This window comes from Lipotes vexillifer, unplaced genomic scaffold (genome assembly GCF_000442215.2).
Source record: "Lipotes vexillifer unplaced genomic scaffold, Lipotes_vexillifer_v1.1 scaffold636, whole genome shotgun sequence".
In the NCBI taxonomy this organism is placed as follows: Eukaryota; Metazoa; Chordata; class Mammalia; order Artiodactyla; family Lipotidae; genus Lipotes; species Lipotes vexillifer.
Genome location: NW_006786547.1, coordinates 437,622 through 460,045, shown reverse-complemented (window position 1 = coordinate 460,045; position 22,424 = coordinate 437,622). Strand labels below are relative to the sequence as shown.

At 55.6% G+C, this 22,424-nt stretch overlaps 1 protein-coding gene across 1 annotated transcript in view; it reads right to left on the bottom strand.

The window, feature by feature from the left end:
* Positions 1 to 161: 161 nt before the first annotated feature.
* PNPLA7 (patatin like domain 7, lysophospholipase) overlaps positions 162 to 22,424 on the bottom strand; it is a 32,215-nt gene continuing 9,952 nt past the window's right edge. Inside the window, 18 exon segments of the mRNA XM_007458998.1 lie at positions 162 to 238; positions 446 to 556; positions 960 to 1,050; positions 1,130 to 1,183; positions 1,186 to 1,287; positions 1,661 to 1,806; positions 2,318 to 2,434; positions 3,132 to 3,347; positions 5,047 to 5,068; positions 5,296 to 5,452; positions 11,264 to 11,319; positions 11,321 to 11,389; positions 12,099 to 12,172; positions 12,175 to 12,279; positions 13,564 to 13,724; positions 13,829 to 13,892; positions 19,503 to 19,600; positions 19,602 to 19,635. Of these exon segments, the coding sequence (XP_007459060.1) occupies positions 162 to 238; positions 446 to 556; positions 960 to 1,050; positions 1,130 to 1,183; positions 1,186 to 1,287; positions 1,661 to 1,806; positions 2,318 to 2,434; positions 3,132 to 3,347; positions 5,047 to 5,068; positions 5,296 to 5,452; positions 11,264 to 11,319; positions 11,321 to 11,389; positions 12,099 to 12,172; positions 12,175 to 12,279; positions 13,564 to 13,724; positions 13,829 to 13,892; positions 19,503 to 19,600; positions 19,602 to 19,635 (1,754 nt within the window).

Sequence of the window (22,424 nt, the reverse complement as noted above, 5' to 3'; positions counted from 1 at the left end):
GCCGATGCCGAAGCGAGGGCTCGTCCTCCTGGAAGCAAACCGCACACGGTCAACGTCAAGGTGGGGGCAAGCCAGGAGGGCAGCAGGGAGGGAGCAGCTGGCCTGCTTTGGAGCCCTTGGAGCTGGCAGCTCAGCTGGGGAGCACAGGGTGTCCGGGCAGCTCACTGAGTCGGAGCCCAGGTCGGCTTGGGGCCGCCCAGCAGCACCTCCTTGTATTCGGTCTGGTGGTCAGACTCATCTGGGCAGAGAGCAGGGCCATGCAGGTATCCTCTTGAGAGCAGGGGCAGGGGCCGGCATGGGTCCCTGTATGCAGCCTACCGGGTCCAGAGGCTGCTAGAGGGAGCCTGGTGGCCAGGGTGGCTTATTGAGAGTGTCAAGGGTCAGGAGGGGACATTGCCACTACCATCCTCAGCTGTGTGGGCATATGGCCCAGGGTCCAACTCACCGTCCGCTGCAGCCACCTTGGCAGGCTCGATACGTGACACGATCTCAGCGAGGTCCGTGAAGGAGGCGTTGGGGCAGGTGAGCACGTGGGGGGCAGAGGCGAAGGAGACATCTGGCCAAGCCCCTGACCGCAGCCGGCCCCACTCTCTCTATGACCCTCTGTGGTCCTAGCCCTGGAGTGCGGGTGGGGCACGGATGACAAGCAGAGTCCTGAGCAGCCCCCCACCCACAGTGACATCCTCTCCCACGTGAGCACTTCAAGGGTGGAGAGTCAAAGGGGGGCAGAGGCCAAGAGACAGCCCCCAGGGCCACTGCCCTTGCCTTTGTCTTCTGGCCCCTGGGGCGGGGCAGGGGAACCTGCAGGCCGAGCAGTTGAGAGGGTGTGCCAACGTGCTGCTGGCTGCAGGGAGCCCTGCCTCTCTTTTGGACTCTGGGCAGCAGAGGACGGGTCACAGGAGTGGGAGAGGAACGAGGGGCGCCAACTCAGGCACCCACATCGCGCGCCTTCACCTTGCTCGTGCCCTGCCGGTCCTGCAGCATCTTCTCCAGCACGCCACTGCGACCCCAGATGTCAAACACTGTCCGGCCATGCTGGTACCCCACCACCTGCACACACACTGGGAACCCAGTGACCGGGACGCGAGAGCAGGGAGGCCTGGGAGGGGCAGCCGGCCTGGACACTCACGCAGATCTCGTCGAACTTGCTGACGTCCAGGGTGCCGTAGCTGTTGATGGGGGCGGGGGGCTCAGGTCCTTGCGGTAGTCGCTGCTCTTCACCATCTCCAGCTGCCGGACGCAGCACACGTAGGCCAGGCGCGTCTGGATCTCCACCATGTTCAACACCTGCCGTGTCACAGCCCTTGAGTGTGGCTCTCCTGTCCCCGTGTGGCCCCTGGCCTCCATCTGGGAACAGCCACTGAGTCTTCTGCCCTGGCCCTTCCTTCCCCTCCCCTCCCCGCAAGGGGAGGCAATTTCTGCTAGGCCTGGGGGGAGGCTGGGCACCCAGCCAGGGGTCCTGGGGTGTGTGGAGCCTTTAGGCCTGGCTCCTTTCCCAGAGCTGGTTCCAGGCGGGCAGGGATGGTGAGTGACCAACCACCACCCTCCTGGACCCAGAGCCTGGAAGGCGCACCCCCTCCCTGCCCATCTCAGGGTCTCAGGGACACAGGCGCCAGGATGTGGGGAGGAACAGCTGGGGTAGGCAGGACTGGGCCCCCACCTCGACCTTCGTGGCCAAGGGATTCCAGCGCTTCCACAGCAGCCACCACCTGGAGAGCGCATCCCCGTAGTTGGTGAGGTCTGTCTCATCCCAGCTGCCCATGTCGATGGCAATCACCAGCTTTGCCCCCATTGACCTGGTCACATCTGTTGGGGAGGAGGTGGCCTGGTCACCAGTGGGGACAGGTATGCAGAGCCCCAGGTGGGGTCATGGCTGGGGTGATGGGTCAGAGCTGGGGGAAGTTGGGGTGGAGCCAGGGCTGGGGGCAGAGCCTGCCTGAGAGGCGCTGAGAGTGGGGGGATGGGGGTGAGGGTTTGGAGGGTGGGGTGGGTCTCCTCTCCACCCTCACACCTGGGCCTGCGGAGGGGGTCGGCCAAGCGCACAGAGCTGTCCAACAGGTGACAGGTGTGCCCCAGGAGGGGCCTTGCCCACAGCAGACCCGACACCTGCAGGCTGTTAGTTCTGACTGTGGGCAGACGGGCCCTAATTGCGGCCGGCCCCTCTACCTGGCCTGGTTCGGAGCACTGCTGAGCCGACAAATAGAGCCATCTGCTGGGAGCACGCGGCGCCGAGCGTGCGCACGCCTGTAAGCCCCGGCGTGCAGGAGCGGTGGGGCTGAGGCGGGGCCGGGCGGCTGCCCCCCATCCGCCTCAGTACCTGGGAGGTTGTTGATGTAGCCCCTGTCCATCAGCAGGTGTCCATCTTTGGGGTCGCAGAGCGGGGGCATGTGGCCCGACAGGGACATGCTGGCACGCACGTACCTCAACAGGGAGCCTGGGAGGGGGTCCAGAGGGATCGGGGGAGAGGAAAGGAACCTTTCGCTGCCCAGGGTGAGTTCCTGCCCAGGACCCTCAGCTCAGAGCCTCGCCGACATGGGTCCTGAGCCCTGCACGTCTGGCCTCTGGCAGAGAGCACCAGGCCCGGGCAGATGACACCCTTCCTGGACATCCTCCCCCTCAGACGGAGCCCAGGGGGACCGGGCTTGCTCTGGGTCTCCCCACATCTCCCCTTGCTGTGAGCTTCTGCCAGCCCTGCCACCCCACTCACTTCTAAGCAGACACATTTCAAGGGGCTCCCAAAACACTCTGGCCTGGAGAAGGGCCTCAGCCGCCCACCCACAGATGGGCTCTCTCCTCGGCGTTCTGCTCCATCCCACACGCAGCTGTGACCCACGTAGGCCCTCAGTCTGCCCCTCTGCCCCCGTCCCATCTCTACCTCTCCCTGTGCGCCCTTCAGCCTTCAGGCCCAGAGCAGAGTCATCTCTGTTCACATCTCCCCGGGCCTCTTGCCTCCTCTGGGAGATCCTGGGGCTTCCCCGGGCCTGGCCTGGAGCTGGCCCCTTAACGCCCCTCCCCTGAAGCTACTCTGCCCCCGCTGGGGAGCCTGCACCCCGGGAGGAGGTGCTCACCGTCTGTGGCCCCGCAGGGCAGAGGCTGTGATGTCCGTGGAGACAGTGAAGTAGGCGACCCACAGGTCCTGTGAGGGGAGCGGGACTTGGAGGGGCCACCCCCGGCTGCCAGCCCTCGAGCCTGTGGGCCCAGGGTGTCCAGACCCAAGCAGGCTGAGGCCGTGGGCTCTGCTGGGGCTCCCCAGGTGGTCCCTGCCAGGGAGTGCACCTCGACCTGCCTCTCCTTGAAGACGCTGCAGATGCTTCTGTTGAAGCCAGCCCCCGAGAACACGTCACATCCTGGGGGGTGGCACATGGGGGCCCGTGTGAGGCCTCTGCAGAGGAGAAGGGGCTCACTCCCCGCCTCCCCACCCCGGGCACCGGCAGCAGGCGACCCCGGGGGACCACCAAGAGCCTGCGTCAGGAGAAGGGAGCAGGGACCTGGGCGCTCACGTGGGCTTTCTGCAAACAGAAGCCTGTGGGAAGCAAACACTGTGGCCTGAATGGCAGGGCCTGGAGGTCCCAGGGGAACGCCTGCTGACCCCGGGCAGGCCTGGCCAGCTGGGCCCTCACCGCCCGCTCAGCGGGGATGGCTCAAGGCTGACTGGGACAAGGCCCATCCAGGACCAGGGCCAGTTGAGTGTCTACCACTGCCCCTCCGGGCTGGCCCGGGCTTGGCCTTCACACTCCACTGCGGCAGACACTCCACCCCCTCTGATCCCGGGAAGCAGCAGCCCTACCACGGGCCCTCACTGCCAAAGCCCTGTGATCTCTGGTAGGACCGAGGCCCATCCTTCCTCAGTGAGGATGGGGGCCAGTGAGACCTGTGAGCATAGGACACAGGACCAAGAATGCCTGACTCCTCAGGGGTCAGGGATGGAGAGAAAGGGTCCTCCTTGCCTCTGTGTGGACAGACGCTGGGACGGGCTGTAAGTGGGGGTGGGCCCCCAGCTGGGGGTGAGTCACGCGCCCCCAGCCGCTCTCACTACGACTCGTGGACAAGCAGAAGAGCACACACGTGCCCCTGGAGGACAGGGAACCAGGACAGCCTGGGACATCCCCGGTGTCCTCTGCGGGCAGCAAGGCCCTCACTCCCGAGGAGGCCCTTGCCCAGCACCGCAGCCACCCCACCACGCCCCCTCCACGTGCCAACAGGTGGGACCACAGAGCAGCCTGGGGGGTCCATGCCCCATGCCCCACAGGGTGGCTGCCCAGTGGGCTCCCTTGGCCCAGCGCAAACTCAGGGTGGCAGGACATGACGCCTGAAGCCCCCTGGCTATTCCCACACCCGTGGGAGAGCTCTGCCCGACCTGCACGCAGACCCTTGCTGAGGCTAGAACACTGTCCCCCGCGGCCACTGCCCTCGGAGGCTGTCCTTAGTGACCGGAGCCAAGCAGCCCGCAGCCCCCAGGGAGACTGGGCGCCTTGGGGATCTGTGGATTGGGCAGATGGCCTGCTCTGAGAGCTTCTGCTCAGAGGAGGCCCATCTTTCCTTTTAAAAATGAGAATGCCAACACTTCTGAGCCCACTCTTGGTTTCAGCCAGGGCTCCATTCTGCTCCACAAAAAACCAGCAGAGCCCTGAGAAGGGCAGACTGCAGCCCGCCCCCTCCCTTGCCCACAGCCCGCCTGCCCCGGGTGGGTCCCCAGATCCTGGATTGTCCCCTGGTGTCTGTTCACTGCAGGGCCAACTGTACCAACAATGTATATTTCTTACTTTCTGTGTCCCTGACGCTCTGGCATTTGGGGTCCCGCACGCCGGGGGAGAGAGACAGACCTGGGCTCACCCAGTCCTTCCGGAGCCCATACCTGACCACCTCTGTCTAACCCACACCCCAAGCCTGAATCACCCAGGGCCAGATGCCAGGCAACTATGCCCAGAAACCCGCCGGAATTATTCAAACAGGCAGATATTAAGCTGTGTGCCCTGCCCCGCCTTGCCCTTCCCACAGAAACCCCAATAAGGGCCCCAACCTAGGCCTTGCCCCCTGCCTGCCTACCGGCACTGGTGCCCCCATGGCCCTGTGGGGTGGGCGTGGAAATGCGGGGAATTGTGGGTGCACTAACCTCTCCTCAGTCACCTTTACAACTTAAGACCAGGCATGAACTGGAGCCCATCCCACAACACTGACGCCCTTGCTTCTCTGTGCCCTCCCTGCCCCAACAAGCCACGCTCTGAGGCCAGAGCCCTGCAGAGCCACGTTTGTCTCGATGCCCTCCTGCGTCCCCGGCCCTGCAGGGCCCCTCACCTCAGCCCACTGCTTGGCCCGGATCCGTATCTGGCTGTAATTCCACTCCTCAGAGCACAGGGCGCCCGTGAAGGCCCTGGTGGACGTCCCTCCGAGCACGTGCACAGGGATGCCGCCCTCCGTCAGGGCCCGGATGATGCCCACCTGGGCACAGCCTCTACGCCAACAGAAGGATGGAGCAGGCAGTCAGCGCCGCCGGGCTGCCAGGACACCGGGGACGGCCGTCCCGTTCCACCCTACCCCTCAGTGCCTGAGTCCTACACACGCCACGGAGAGAGGGGCAAAGATGCCAACTCAGAGAGGGAGGGGGACGCTCTCGAGAGGCAGCCAGCACTCAGCCTCCTCCACCCACTGGCGTCTGGGAGGCTGTGAAGCCGAAACAACAGGCTTTGAACAGACTTGGGCGGGTGGGGAGGCAGGTGGAGGTCCCCAGCGCAGCCCCCAGGGCCAGACGAGCCACCACCGGAAAGCAGCGCAGGCTGAGACCATTCTGGCCACTGTTCGTGTGTGATGTCCACCACACAACCAGAAATAGCATGTATGAGCAGAAGAGAGCGTGTGACTGTAGCCAGAAGGAGGGACAGACAGTGGAAGTGGACAGAAGCAACACCCAAGTTCTAGAACTGATGATTGACATTGAGCCTCGGGTTCAAGGAGCGTTCTAATTGCTGAGCATAACTTAAAAAAAAAAAAAAATTCCTACATTGTTGAAAACTCAAGATGAAGAAAACTTTAGACCAGACTGAGAACAAAAAGGCACGTTGCCTCCAAAGGGTCAGCACACACAGAGCTGACCTCCCCTGCCCCGCACTGGCTGCCGAGGTCACGGACTTACCATCTGGCCCTTCACAGACAATGTCTGCTGGCCCGTAAGTTAGGAAAGAAAGAACAGTTTAAATCAAAGAGAGTAAAATTAAGGAAATAATAAAGAGCAGAAATTAATGAACCAGAAGACAAACACTATAGAGAGGATCCTCGAAAGGACGAATTCAGGTAAGACTGGTCCATAAAAGTAAAAAGGGGGGGACAGAGAGAGGTGGACAGGGTCGGGGAGTGGAGGGGGAGGGAGAAAGAGACAGAGACGGAGAGGGAGAGAAAGAGGGAGGAGGAGGGAGACAGAAGGTCTTAATAACCAATATCAGGACTGAGAAAGGGAACATTTGTACAGATGCTCCAATTAAAAAGGTAAGAAGCTAGTGTGAGCTTCGTGGCTTAAGTAGGAAAAATCAGATAAAATAGACACATCCCTAGACCAACATAACTTACCAGACCCAACGCTAGAAGTAGAAAACCTGGAGTCTAATAACCATCAAAACAACCGAATCTTTAATTTTCAAATCCTCACAAAATTTCATGTCCGGATGGTTTTATTAGTGAACTGTATTAAACATATAAGGAAAAACAACACAAACCACCTGGAACCTTCCAGAGAACAGGGAAAGCAGTAGCACCTTCCAATTCAGTTTTGAAGGCGGCAAACAAACCTGCCTACATTTCAAGAAAGGACAAGCATGGCCCACCTTGCTCAAACCCAAGGGGTCAGATGACACAGAAACAGGGCCACATGACACAGGCAAATGAGTCCATCCCAAGAAGGTGATGTTTGATGTTACTTTAAAATCACTCAGTGTGATTCACCGTATTACAGGATAAAGGAGCAGAATCACACAATCCCGACAGACCCATAAAAACAAGCACCCGTGATAAAAACTTGGCAAACTAAGAATAGAAGGAAACTTCCTCAGTCTGATAAAGGGCACCTACAAAACCCAAGAGCGGAGATGGCAGAGATGGCACTTAACGCTTAAAGGGAATGCTTTCCCCAACACTCACCACCTCTGCTCAGCTCTGTGCAGTGCAACAAGCAAGAAAAAGTGCAAACAAAGGCATTTATGTATTTTGGAAAGAAAGAGGAAATACTGTCTTTATTCTCAGAAGAACAAAACATAAAAAAACTACAAAAAAAGGTACTGGATGAAGTGAATTCAGCGAGGTCGTAAGTCATGACATCAATTCACAAATATCATTTGTGTTTCTACATACTGGCAACAAACAATTTAAAATGAAATTTAAAACATACCATTTAGGGCTTCCCTGGTGGCACAGTGGTTAAGAATCCACCTGCCAATGCAGGGGATACCGGTTCGAGCCCTGGTCCGGGAAGATCCCACATGCCGCAGAGCAACTAAGCCCGTGCACCACAACTACTGAGCCCACATGCCACAACTACTGAAGCTCGCGCGCCTAGAGCCCGTGCTCCGCAACAAGAGAAGCCACCGCAATGAGAAGCCTGCGCACCACAACGAAGAGTAGCCCCCGCGCGCGAGAAACGCGCAATGAGAAAGCCCGCGCGCAGCAACGAAGACCCAACGCGGCCAAAAATAAAATAAATTAATTTAAAAAAAGAAAGTTAAAAAAAAAGACTCGTATTCAGACTATATAAATAGCTCCTCTAACTAAATAGCAGAGGGCAAGCCACCTGTGAGAGAGGCGCGTGGAACCTGATGACCAAGAGGCACCTGGAGCCTGAGTCCAGGGATGCAGATCAGACTCACAGTGAGGCACGGCCTCCCACCAGGGGCGTGGCCACAACTTACACCCCGGACGATACCAAGGGTAACAGAGATGTGGGCAGCCCGAACTCTCAAAACTGCCAGTGGGGGTGTAAAACTGTTCAACTACCCTGTGGACAGGTAATTCCACTCCTAGGTACTAGCCCAAGATGTGCACAGGAAAGATCTGTACAAGAATGCTTGTAGCCGTTTTGTGCACAGTAACCAAACCCAGAAAATAACCCAAGTGTCTGTCGACAGGAGGAGGACTACAGGGGCCCACAGGGTCCCATGCGGCGACGCCACGGGTGCGGTCAGCGCACACAGACAGCCTCAGAGACACGGAATTCACAGGATCAAGCTGACACAGGCTGGCACGGAACGGAACAGAACGGAAAACCGAGCAAGCAAGCGTTATTATTCTCAGAGAAGTTCAAACGGCACTGCTAGACAAACAGCAAACAACTGAGGAAAGCACTCAGGCATTAGAAACACCTTAGCAAAAACAGATCAGTTAGAAGATACATTTGAGAAAAATCACCCAGAAAGTAGAACGGAAGACAAAGATGGAAAACTTGGGACAGAAAAGAAAAGATAGGAGCACGAGAGGATGAGGGGTCGTCTGGATTGTGATCCAGAAGAGGGAGCAGGCAGCAGGGGGTGTGGGCCGTATCCAACACTCCCAGGGTTGAAGGTGATGAATTTCCGAATTTGAAAGGGCCCACTGGGAGTCTGCCCAGCCTAATGGGGGAAAAGACACCCAGGCACATCATCAAGTACTTCCAGAAACACAGGAGTGAACAGAGTCTCCTACAAGGTCCAGAAGGAACAGGCTTCGTGAATAACACGACACTGAGCTTCAGAGCAGCAACACTGGGAGCTAAAGAGATGACGGAGCCACACTGTAAAATTCTCAGGAAAATTGTTTCCATCTAGAGTTCCATAACCAAACTGTCATGCGAGTGTGAGCGCAGAATGAGGAAACTTTCTGCTAAGTGTGGCGTTGAAACTCCTCCCTCCCATGCAGCTTCTCTTAAGGAAACTTCTAGAGTATGAACTCTACCAAAATCAGGAATGTATCAAGAAAGAGGAAGACATGGTATCCAGAAGTGGAGCTGGACACAGGAGGGAGACAAAGGCAGTTCCCAGGATCACGGTGAAGGGAAACTCCAAGGCAACATGCCAGCAGCATGACTGGGGAGCAACCAGCAGAGCTGAGAGGAGTGAGTTCAGCAGAGATGACTTGGTGGTCTGAGCACACTGAGGGGGGCTGCGTCTCCAGCAGCATCTGGGGTGGACTACTGAGCAATTATTACTCTGAGGAGGGAGACACTGCCGTATATACAGTAGGATAAGGCTTAGCTCCAAAGAAGACCCACCTTGCTGTAAGGCAAACAGCGAGCAATGGCTGACTAGGGAGGGGACCACACCGGGATCCTGTGCTGAGGAGGAGGAGAGACGGAGGATATGAGACAGAGACAGACAAACAGACTTTGACCCTGTGCCTATATGGGGACGGTTAGGAACTTAATCATCTAAAACTGAAAAAAATGAAAAAACAGATAAACAACAGGGTCCTACTGTACAGCATAGGGCACTATATTCAATACCCTGTAATAATCCATAATGGAAAAGAATATGAAAAACAACATATGTATAATACACACACACACACACACAAAACTGAATCACTTTCCTGTGCACCTAAAACCAATACAGTGTTGTAAATCAACTATGCTTCAATTAAAAAAAAAAAGAAACGTAATGAGGAAAGAGCTGAAGAAAAGTTGGAAGTGACTTGTCTATGGGATATTGTCTGTGGGGTATCTCTGGATTTGTTGGTGGGGCAGAGGACTGCTGTGTGTTATACAAATACCATACGGCCTTACAGAATGGCCACATGGCTTTTAAACTAAGTATTACTTTAACTAAATTTTCATTAAAAATGCTGCTGCAAGCCAGCTGCTCCAGGGCACCTCACTGTCCCAGCCCTGCAGAAAGCAGCCTGAGTGCTACCCCCATCCTGGCAACTTTGGGTAAATCACCAGATTTTCTAGGCCCACTGGCTCAGCTTTCAAGTAAACACATGGCACTACACGATGCCCCCAAATCACCCAAAATAAACGAGCAGAGTACTCATTACTTCACCACCCAGGCCAGGCCGCACTCAGGGTGCCAGGGTCAACATGTACAGGCCGTTCCACCCCGGCCCGCTGCCTACAGACCGTGGGATCCCTCCCCTGCAGCGCAGCCCTCGGAGAGAGGCCACAATGTGCACTGAAGGCACAGGAGGCCAGTGAGGAGGCTGGGGGTGAGGAGGCGGCGGGGGCGGAGTGAGGAGGCGGGGTGTGTGTGAGGGGGGGGTGAGGAGGCGGGGTCTCCAGAAGGGCAGGCCCTCCCGTGCCCACCCCACTTTCCTGGCTGTAAGGGTCTCAGGCCAGAACTTGGAGCCTCCGAGTCTCCAACAGTGGGGAAGTAAGGAGCGTGAATCCGTCCAGACAAGCAGTTTTGAGGCTCCACCTGCATCATTTCTCTGACCCTCTCCAGCTACAATTAGCCGAGGAGTGGAGGGGCTGGGCTCGAGCACAGCCCCGACTCTGCAGGGTGCACGCACAGTGACTCCAGCTCACTCTGGAAGGGACATCCTCGGGCCAAGGCAGGTGGCGAGCCAGGCTCCTCCGTCAGGCCTTGGGGACAGGTGGCCAGCACGGTAAGCAGGGCTGGCACCCAGGCCTGGCACTCAGGGAGCCTCGCTGCAGTGCTGGGGAAGCGACACAAGCCCGCCAGCCCAGCGACTGGCCTGACGTCCTCCGAGGCCAGGGGTGTGAGGGTATCCACCCCACAGGGCACCCCTGGCCCTGTGACCTGGCCCTCAGAGGGGCGGGGGTCCAGCACAGAGGCTGCAAGAGGTGCTGCCTTGCCCCTCCTCGCGCCGACCGGTTCACCTGGGGCCCTTGGCCTGTCACACCCTCACCACACACCTGCCCCTCCGTTTCTGCCCCCACGTGTATTTTTCTCTTTAACCAAGGTCAGGAGAATGGCAGCAAGCGTCAGGACAACTTGGGGTACAAGTGGTTTGGGTTAAAAATCCTTAAAGGAACCCACCAGCCCAAGAAACTAGAGGCTGCTTCGCGACAGTCGTGAGCAGAGCAGATCACTGTTCCATAAAGTGTGCATTAAAATGGAAAGACACTCTCCCGCAGCCCAGCGGAAAGACTGGCAAAGGGTCAGAACGGAGTTTTTAGAAGAGGAGACAATCGGAACGAAAAATACATTCTCTTCCACTGTCTTTGCGCAGGGAGGGGACACCGGCCCGTGGGAGACACTGCCGGGCATGTGCGCCAGCCCAGCTCGGGGAGGATCGGCGCAGGCGCACACGTACCGACGTGTGGCCCGTGGGAACGGGCGGGACTCACCTCGCTCCCCCTCCCCCGGGTACCAAGGCGACAGCGTTGCCGGTCAGCACCCACGCCAGGCGCCAGGCGGGAGAAGTCCGAGCGCTGGTCCGGGGGCCTCTGGCAGACCCGCTCGGACGGCTCCACCTGCGAGAGAGGCCGGCAGACGCGGAGGGCCGGGCCGAGTTCACACACCCGACGTGGCCTGGCTGTTATCCCCCTCTCCTGACCCGAAGCTCCTCCTGGACACGGCCGGTGGGTCTGGTCCCGACCCAGTCGTCACCTCGGCGCCCGGGCTCACCTGGGAGGGCTCTTGGGGTGGGGCGCGCAGTGCGGGCAGCTGGGCCACATACCGACGGGCCCAGCCGAAGCCCACCAGCCCCGAGGTGGAGGGCGCTCGGGGTTTGGACACCTGGGCACAGACGCCGCTGGCAGGGTGCCTCCACCAAGCTGAGGGGCTGGGTGGGCTGTAGCGAGCCAGCGGCCCCTGCTCTCCCACCACGGCCCGCGCGCAGCTGCCAGGGCTGGGGACCCCTGAGGAGGAGGCGCCTCAGGATTTGTGTGCTTTTCTGTCCAAAGGAGGAAGCAGTGCCAACCTGAGGCCTCAGCTGAAGGTGGGAACCTCAGGCCCATTGCTCTGGGGTTCTGGTCCCCCGTAGGGGCTCCCCCATCCGGGGGGCGTGTCACCCTGTGGCCACGGGAATCCGAAGACCAAGCTCAAGCAGATGTGAGTGCACAGGAGTGGGAGAGCTCATGGAGAGCAAGCGCCCTCATCAGAGCCAGCGGGCTCAGAGCAGAGTCAGAGGGAAAGGGCCCGAAGCAGGTCGGCAGGGCCCCCAGCCGCCCCGGGCCTCACCAGCTTGGGCAGGCTCCTCCTGGGGAAGGCGCGGCGAGGGCAGCAGGGGTGCAGGTGGCCGCAGCAGCAGCCCCCACGTTGAGCTGCTGCACAGTGCTGGCCGGCGCAGGCCCGTCCTCCTGGTGCTTCTGGGCACACACAGCCGTGCTCTCCAGCACCCGCTCCAGCTGAGGGAGAGTGGAGCCCCGCGTCAGGCAGCCCAGCAGAGGCCGTAGGCTCGAGCAGGACAGAGCCAAAGGCCAGTGCGGGGCTGTCCACAGAGGTCCCAGGCTGGATGGGACCACGCCTCACGCCCGAGCCCAACACAGGTCTTGGCCTTGGTGGGTGGTACCCTGGTTCTGAAGACCGACCCGGCTGTGGTGTGCTTGGCCCTTCCTCTGTGAAGCTGTGACCCAGGGGGTGCGGGGCTGGGTGCGGGGGCATGAGGGAGCTCCGGGGGCCTGCAGGAAGGGAGGCGGCGCACACACTGCAACATTCTTTTGCAGACACTCCCCCACAAGGGAGCATCACTCCTGGTAAGAACAGGAACCCACATCGGAGATGACGAGTTTGTAGCTGTCCCAGGACCGGGGTGGAAGCGTGAAATGAGAACAGACGACGGGGCAGAGGAAGGAGGTGGGGAACACAAAGCGAAGGGACAACGAGACTCCACTTCACACCCAGGAAGTTGGGAACACAGGGGACTGACAGTGCAGAGCAGGGAGCATGGAGCCCCAGACCTCGCCCACATCACATGCACAACAGGAGTGCAGTCTGGCAGCTCTCTGAACCTGAAGACACACAGCCTCTGCCGCTCGGCAGCAATTCCAGGTGGCGCCCTGAAGACACCCCTGCACACGCGTGTAGTGAAGTAACTTCACAGTCCGTTGGCTGAGAAGAGACAGATGGTGGGGCATTCACAAATAGAAACTAAACAGCCATAAGACGAGTGAAACAATATGGATAAAATTCAAAAGTGTAAGTGTTGAGGAAAAAGGAAATTTCAAGATGGTATAAACTAGAACACTATTTATATAAAAAATCCAGTGCCATATACACACGTAGTAAAAACGTGAAACACGGACAGAGGCTCTGACTTTACAAGAGCCTCTGCCTTGTAAAGTGGCCACTGGCCACTTCGGGGTACCTGCCTGCCCCTGCTAAAACAACCGTCACAGGTAAACACGGCAAAATGTTTCCAAAATGTGTAGAGCAAATACCTGGGTGTCTGCTCTTATTATCCATCCCTTCCTGAGTTGTTGACTTCATTCAGAGGAAAAGAGAGAAACAAGGGGTCTGAGGAGAGAGTGGGGCCCCCCTCCCGCCAAGACCTGCCCAGCCTGCAGCCCTTTGACCACACCCACTGACTGGCCCAACCCAGCAGCCGGCCGGGCCCCTCCCCCCAAGCCCTGGCCACGGACTCCACCTGCTGAGGCCCCGCCCTCCACCTGCTGAGGCCCCGCCCACTGCCCCACTCGCGCAGGCTGGCTCACCTCGCCCAGGCCCACGATAAGGATGAAGTCGGCCTGCCGGATACAGTGCTGGGTCCAGGGTGTGAGCGTGCTGTCCGCCTGGTAGAGCACAAACCGGTGGAGGTCGAGGTCCTCCTGCTGCCCCAGCCAGCTGGACAGCCAGTACTCGTGGATACTGGAAGGCACAGACAGAGGGGCACATTTCAAGGCCGGGCTGGGACCCACTGAGAGCAGGAAGCCAAGCTCGGCCAGGCTGTTCTGACATGGAGGCTGGCATACCTGTCCAGAGCAGCAGAGCCAAGGCGCTGTTTTATGTTGGCGCTGGTCAGCAGCAGGGCAGGGTCTGAAAACACAACCACCAAATATAGAAAACTGTGCTGGCAGCTCACACTGGAGGACAAGCGAGGCCCTTCCTTCTCCTGGAAGTTTGCTCTTCTGGAAAGCAATAAGCCTTTCACCACTCATGAGGACGTGCCTGTGGCCCTGAAGGAGACCCTCTGGGCAGGTGAGGCTGCAGGTGTGGCGGTGGAAGGGCTGCAGCAAGTACAGGGAGGGGTGGCCTCTCTGAACCTCAGTCTCCTCCTCTACACATGAAGGGGTTGAATCTCTGCAGCACTGAGACTGTGTATGCATGGGGGCAGGGAAGCACAAGCTTGTAAAGTGCGAGATTAGACAGTCTCCCAAATCCAAGGCAGCCCGGCTGGCTGGGCTCCAGTCAGGTGCGGTTCACCGGTGTCTATCACCAGGGATCAGGGTGCTTCCTCCATCTACAGGGTCTTAGAGCTGCTGTCCACACAGACACAGTTGCTCTCAGCCAGGAGGGCCAGCGTCAGAATATGTGAGAGGGCCGCCAGGGGCAGTGACAAAAGCTAAGAGGCCAGCGGCCTTCAGTGTCAGGAAGGCTGCTGGACTGCCCTGATGAGGCAGAAGTCCCGCTGCTGCAGGAGAAGCCGGGCTCTTCCCTATGGCTTCCTGCTTACACCCTCGATTACACCTGAGCTTCCCTGAGGGCTTGTAATCAGAAGGCGAGAAACAAGAAATCACCGCCTTGTTTTTAACTGGCAGCATCTGCTTTCTTGGAGGCACAAGCATGAGGGTGCATTTCACAGGATGGTGCCCTGTGATGTGGCTGCTGGACTGACCTGTGCGTCTGTGCAGCTCTGACTCAAATGGCAGAAGCCCGTCGATGCGGGGAAGCAACTCCTCTGGGGGCTCGGGGCAAAGGGCACTGGTCCCCCTGGGGGGTGCAGTCCTGCTCTGGGGGTCAGGCCGGGTCGGGCCAGGCAGGGAAGAGCTTCAAGCTCGAGTTCGTCACCCCACGTGGGTCTGACAGAGAGAGGGAGTCCCCCCGGGGCTGATGCCTCACGTTCCTGCGAGGGCGGGCACTCCTGGGCACTGCAGTGGCTCACCCCGTCCACCTCTTGTGCGTCTAGGACGAGGTGGGACAGGCAGGCCGTGTCTGGCTGCAGGAAGGAGCGCAGCCCTGAGGTCCTCAGCGCACCACAGGCTGGGCTCTATCTGCCCTCAGGGCACGTCTCCTGCTCTGGGCCCGCCTGCCCAGACTTGCAAGGCTCTGAGGAGGCCCTCGGGAAAGTGTGGAGCGCCCCGGAGGTGGCGCTCTGGGCTCTCGAGGTGCGGGCTGCAGCCCCAGCCAGTCAGGACTGTGGTGACCATTCCGTCCCTGGGCTTAGGGCCCAGGCCATGGGCAGGTCCAGGGCAGTGCGTGGACACCGGGTGATGCCTAGGCACTTATGTGTTGGCTCTGTGGGGCATGGCTGCTGCTCCAGGACAGATCTGGCCTGGATAGTCACTGTCCGCCTGGCTGTCACACAGCCTCTCTCCCAAACTCTGGAAGCCAGAGGAAGTGGACTGACACCCACAGGTGGAAGAAAAGGACCATTGGCCTAGATCCTCACTCTAAAAACACCCTTCACAAATGTGGTCACCTAACTGTCAGCAAAAGAGCACTGCAGGGCAGAGTCCAGTCCTTCTAAGCGAGGGCTCTGGGGCAGCTGAAGATCCTATAGAAAAATGAATCCTGACTCTACCTCATATCACCAAAATCAATCTCCAATGAATTGTAAACTTGAAAGGTAAAACCCTAAAGCTTTTAGAAGAACCTCTTCATGATTTGGGGGCAGGATGAAATTTCTTCAATAAAACACAAAAAGCAGTAACAATATAGGAAAAAATTGATAAATAAATTGGTCTATATTAGAATAAACAACTTATGTTTGTCAAAAGATATCATTAAAAGAATAAAAAAAACAAGCCACAGAGGGAAAGATATCTGCAACACTTTCATCCAATAAAGCGACTGTATCCAGATTGCCTGTCAACAAGGAAAAGATAACAAACCAATAAAAAGGGTGGGCAACTTGACAGGCACTTGCAAAAGAAGGTATCCCAATGGCCAGTAAACAAACAAACTTCTTAGTTGTTGGGAAATGCAAATTCAGGCCCAAACAAGATACCACTGCACACTCACCAAAATGCACAAAGAGGAAAGGCCACCCGCCCGGCTGCAGAACACACACTCTTCTCTTTCTCCAGGACAGACTATATGTTAGGCCAGGAGGTAAGTCCTAAAGAACTTTAAAGACTATATTTACAGGGACTTCCCTGGTGGTCCAGTGGTTAAGACTTCTCCTTGCAATGCAGGGGATGCGGGTTCGACCCCTGGTCAGGGAGGTGAGATCCCACATGTCTCGGGGCCAAAAAGCCAAAACCATAAGACAGAAACAATATTGTAATAAATTCAATAAAGACTTAAAAAAAAACAACAAAAAGACTGGATTTACAGATGTAGAGAACAAACATATGGATACCAAGGCGGGGGTGGGGGGGGTGGGATGAATTGGGAGATTGAGATTGATATATATACACTATTGATACTGTGTATAAAATAGACAACTGGGACTTCCTTGATGGCGCAGTGGTTAGACTCTGTGGTTAAGACTCCGCGCTCCCAATGCAGGGGGTCTGGGTTCAATCCCTGGTCAGGAAACTAGATCCCACATGCATGCCACAACTAAGGAGCCCTCGGGCCGCAACTAAGGAGCCCGCCTGCCACAACTAAGATCCGGCGCAACCAAATTAAAATATAATTAATTTTTTAAAAAATGAGAGAAAAATGGAATCTTTCTTTAAAAAATAAAATAAAATAAAATAGATAACTAATGAGAACCTACTGTATAGTACAGGGAACTCCATTCAGTGCTCTGTGGTGACCTAAATGGGAAGGAAATCCAAAAAAGAGGTGATATATGTATCTGTAAAACTGATTCACTTTGCTGTACAGTGGAAACTAACACAACATTGTAAAGCACTATGCTCCAATAAAAATTTTTTTAAAAATTGGATTTACACAAAGTATCTTTTCTGATCACAATGGTATGAAACTGGAAAATTCAAAAATATATGGAAATTAAACAACACATGCATAAACAACCAGTGGGTCAAAGAAATCACAAGAGAAATGAGAAAATATCTTGAGAGAAATGAAAACAAAAATAACAACATTCCCAGATGTACTGGACACAGTGAAAGCATAGCTAGGAGGGAAGTTTACAGCTACACATGCCTCCTTTGAGGAAGAAGAAAGATCTCTGATCAACAACTGGCTTTGTACCTTAAGTAACCGGAAAAAGAATCTCAAACTAAACCCAGAGCTAGCAGAAATAAGGAAATAATAAAGATCAGAACAGACATAAATAAAATAGAGAACAGGAAAACAGAAAATCAATGAAACCAACAGTTAGTTCTTTGAAAGAATCAATAAAATTGGCAAACCTCTATCTAGAGGAATAAAGAAGAAAAGACTCAAATTACTAAATGCAGAAATAACAGTAGGACATTAGCTACTTTACAGAAATAAAAAGTAATACAAGAGAGTACAGTGAGCAATTGCATACGAACGAAATGGATCATCTGGATGAAATGGACAAATTCCTAGAAACGCACAACCTACCATGACTGAACCATGAAGAAACAGGAAATCTGAATAGACCTATACCAGTAAGAAAACTGAACCAGTAAAAAAAAAAAAAAAAAAAGCCCTGCATGAGGTGGCTTCACTAGGGAATTCTACCAAATATTTAGAGAAAAATTAACACCAATCCTCCTCAAACTCTTCCAAAAATATTGACTGGAGGGAACACTTCCTAACTCATTCCATGGGGCCAGCACCGCCCCGCCCCGCCCCACCAGTACCAAAGTCTGCGTGGGACCAAGACGCCAAGAGAAACTACAGACGAGCACCTTTGACAATGCAAAATCCTCAGGAAGGAGGAGCTGACCAAACTCAGCAGGGTATTAAGAGGATTACATACCACACCAAGTGGGATTTATTCCTAGAATGCAAGAATGACTCAGCATATGAATATCAATCAGTGTAATAAATCACATTAACAGAACAAAGGGGGGGGAAGTATGATCATCTCAACTGATGCAGAAAAAGCACTGACAAAATTCAACATCTCTTTATGATATAAACACTCAACAAATTATGAATAGAAAGAAACCTCCTCAACATATTGAAGGCCATACATGAAGAACCAACGGCTAACATCCTACTTGAAGGCAAAGGACTGAAAGCTTCCCCCTAAGATCAGGAACGAGGCAGGATGCCTGCTTTCACTTAACACTGCTAGGATGTCAGTGCCACCCAAAGCCACCAACAGTTCAGTGCAATCCCTGTCAAGATCCCCAGTTCCTCGAAGAAATAGAAATTTGCATGGACACAAATGAATCAGCACACCACACGGACGCTAACTTCCTGGTCTGGACGCCAACTTCCTGGTCTGGACGCTGTGCTGCAACCTGGGGCAGGGGGTGGTGTGTGGCTCTCGCTTTACTATTTTTACAACTTCCTGTGAATCTGTAATTATTTCAAAATAAAAGGTTTGTTTGTTTGTTTTTTAAAAAAAGGGAATAAGCTTTTATGAATCAACACATCTCCACTGTGCAACTGCAGATCTTTTGGGTGTGACCTGGACAGTCTGACCAACGTCACTGAAAAATGTATGATGTTTTCTACATCCAGAATATTTGTTATAAAACAAAGACCAAGACGAATCCAAATTAATGCTTTCTGTGATTTAAATTTTCCCTTGGAGAATAACTTTTACATATTAAATATTTATAGTAGTATCTTCAATTTTATAAATCATTTTCATTTGGCATTTATTTAATGCCTTCTAGTATCAAGTGTCTAGTGTCACCATATTAAGATACATACTCTTGTCACAATGTATTGTTCCATAATAGTAATGTAATATTCATTGCACCTATTGTTATATCATTTTTGAAGACACCCCTGAAACCTTTAGGATAGCCCTATCTCAGAAAATTGACTTATTGTCTCTTACTATGGTCACTCACAATTATATAAAAACATATACATAAAGTGTTAAGAGTATGGAATACTTTATGATTTGGGGAATTCCTAAGGGTTCTCAGGAATTTCAGTTTCTTGTTCTTGAGCCCCCAAACTTAACAGCTGTGGAACTTGGGAACATGACCTAAGCTGCCTGACCCCAGCTGCGGGTGTTCTCCACGTGGTCAGTCAGCTGCCCCAGCCATTGTGGTGTCCCCTCCGAGTAGTGGAGCAGCTGCATGCACCCACCCCAGGCTCACACCCCAAGATGGGCTCCAGCTGGCAGGGGGCGGTTCAGGGGTCTCTGTGCCCCTGGAGGCCCCAGAGTTCAGCTGGGAGGAGCAGTGCGGTGTGACTCACACCAGCTCCTGTGAGATAGGGTTTGCCCATCAAGACTGTCCAGAGGCGCCCGTCTCACTGTGATGGTCCTCTCCCCAGCAATGCACCCGTCTCCACCCCCTGCCCAGGGTTTAGCCTTGCGGGCAACACTAAGTGCTCTTTCAGGAGAACCTGGAAGGATGAGAGGCAGGAGGAGGGGGTCCAACCGGACCTCAGGTGCCTTTGGGCAGGGCTTACCGATGGCGCTGAGGGCGTGCTTGAGCTCCAGGGTGAAGGCGGTGAGGGGCACATCCTCTGACACGGGCATGACGGCCACTGTGGAGAGGTTGCTGGCACTTAGTGCCTACAGCATGTAGCCCAAACTGGTGACCTGCAGAGCACAGGGGCGTGCGTTGGCCTGAGGAATCGGGCTGCCACTCGCACAGTCTCGGTGTCCCTGGATGTTTCTAGGTGACACCACGGAACGAGAGGCCCTCCGCAGATAGAACAGGCACCGGGGTCTGCCCCGAGTCCCCACAGCCAGAGCCCCGCCTTTCCCGCTGAAATTACCAACCACACTGTGGCGCCCTTGCGTTTCATACACACCAGGACTGGGCCCGCTGAAGGGGAGACGGACGCACGTATGCAGAGAAGGCCGTGAGGCCCAGAGAAAATGCAGAGTCGAAAGGATTGGCCAGGGGAGGGCCCATCCTCTGACCTGCCCCCCTTCCTGGAGTTCTTCCACTGACTGCTCCAGAGACAGTAAACAGACTGAGGTTTAGGAGATCGACATCCTTCTACCACCTCGTCTGCATGGGGTTTCCAGACCCCGGGGTGAGGCACAAAACAACCCAGGGTTGGTCAGGGCTGGGTCCTGCGGTACCTGTCCCTGAGGCCACAGGCTTCCCTTCTCTAGACGTGAGGCCAGGAAGCCCCACAGCAGCAGGGACGGAGGCAGCGGGCACGTGGACCCACGACTCATCAGCCTCCGTCGGAGCATCCCCGGCTGAAGTTCATTCCCAACACAAAGTTACTGCTTGGCAAGTGGCACCTCCTGTTTTCATGGACGTGGCTGAACGGGCAGCCTCACCCCTCCTGCCGCCCACGTCCCAGCCAAACCCCAGTCTTCTGGGGCCCCAACACATTGAGGGCTCTCTTCCTGGCTCCCCTGGCTGGCCGCTGTGCCAGCCCAGCTCCTGCACAGACCCTCCCAACCAGGAAGGGCACGGCCAGGTGCCAGGTGCAGGCACCGGCCATGCAGGAAGGTCCAGCTCCACCAAAAGGGCATCCATTTCTGACTCTGCTGGTCTCGTCCCTGGGGAGGAGCGGTGGGTCCTGAGGCATAGAGCGTGGGTCCCTGCAAGGCCTGACCCAGAAGCCAGAGCGGGGGCTGCAGAAGGCAGAGGGGGGCCCCTAAGAGCTAACCTGGGGGAGGGCAAGAAAGTGAGGGCTGTGAGCCAGTTGGCAGCTGCATGCGAGGCAGCAGGGGGCCCCTTTTCACCGGTTTTCTGGCAGCTTCTCTGTGGGGAATCCCCTTCCTCTCGCTCTTTCCCAGTGACCTCTGACGTCAGAACCCTCCGTCTGAGGTAGAACCAGAGGGGGATTCTATTGCCAGCTTCTGATAGTTTTCTTTTAGCCTTTAAGAAAGGCATGTGGGAGGTTCTGGTTCTGACCAAGAAGGAGATGGAGCCCACATATCGCACCTAACCGCTGCCACCAGTTACAAGGAGGCTCTGGACACAGTTCTCAGGAGACTCAGAGGGGCGTGAAGAGGCGAGCAGACGAGCCAGGACCTCAACTCGTGGGAAGACCACGCTACTGATACCACAAGGGTAGCAGTGCCACTGCCCCGTCCCAGCTACAGCCAAGCGGGGTCCATCCCTCCCCCTCTGCACTGGGTGCTGCCTCCAGGGAGGCTTTCCAGGGCCCCAAGTTCCTGCATGGGGCGATAGACACAGCGGGGTGGAGCCCCCAGCTCTCCATTCCCTGCACTAGAGAGGGGAGATGGAGAAGGGAGTCCTCTAGATCTAGTATGAAGTCCAGGCTTCACCCCCCAAGCAGCCCATGCATGAAACTGGCCAGGATCGCACAGCAGAGGCTCTGAGAACAGAATCCAGTGTGGCATACCAGCCAGGCTTCACACTGGCTCCGGGTAGCACACAAGCACAGCAGACCAGAGCAGTATTGCAAAAGCCTTGAGAATTAAGTTAACATTCAAACACACCCCAAGGAAGAGGGCCAGGACATGCTCTGTGAATACAAGCACATTGACAGTCTGCAAAAATAGAAGATTTAAATGGGAACCAGGCTCTCATAACATAATACTCGAAATACAGGATACAATCCGAAATTACCAGGCATACCAAGAGCCAGGAAAATCTCAGGAAAAGACAATTAACAGACAAAAACGACAACATGTGGGCTTCCCTGGTGGTGTGGTGGTTAAGAATCCGTGTGCCAATTCAGGGGACATGGGTTCGAGCCCTGGTCCAGGAAGATCCCACGTGCTGTGGAGCAACTAAGCCTGTGCACCATAACTACTGACCCTGTGCTCTAGACCCTGTGTGCCACAACTACTGAGCCCGCGAGCCACAACTACTGAAGCTGCGCACCTAGAGCCCGTGCTCCTCAACAAGAGAAGCTACCGCAATGAGAAGCCCACACACCACTACAAAGAGTAGCCCCCGCCTGCCGCAACTAGAGAAAGCCCGCGCACAGCAACAAAGACCCAACGCGGCCAAAAATAAATTAAAAAAAAAAAAAAAAAAAAGACAACATGTCAGAGAATTTGGAAGTCCTTGACGAGGCAATAAAGCAATGATCATAACCAGACAGAGAGACCTGTCATGGACTGTCTTGAAACAAATGCAGAAATATAATAACTGAAATTAAAAATTCTCTGGGTGGCCTTAGGAGCAAAATCAAGAAGACAGAGGAAAGAGCCAGTGACCTTGAAGACATATCAAAAGAGAGTACTCCGGGGGCTTCCCTGGTGGCGCAGTGGTTGAGAGTCCGCCTGCTGATGCAGGGGACACGGGTTCGTGCCCCGGTCTGGGAGGATCCCACGTGCCGCGGAGCGGCTGGGCCCGTGGGTCATGGCCGCTGAGCCTGCGCGTCTGGAGACTGTGCTCCGCAACGGGAGAGGCCACAGCAGTGAGAGGCCCGCGTACCGGAAAAAAA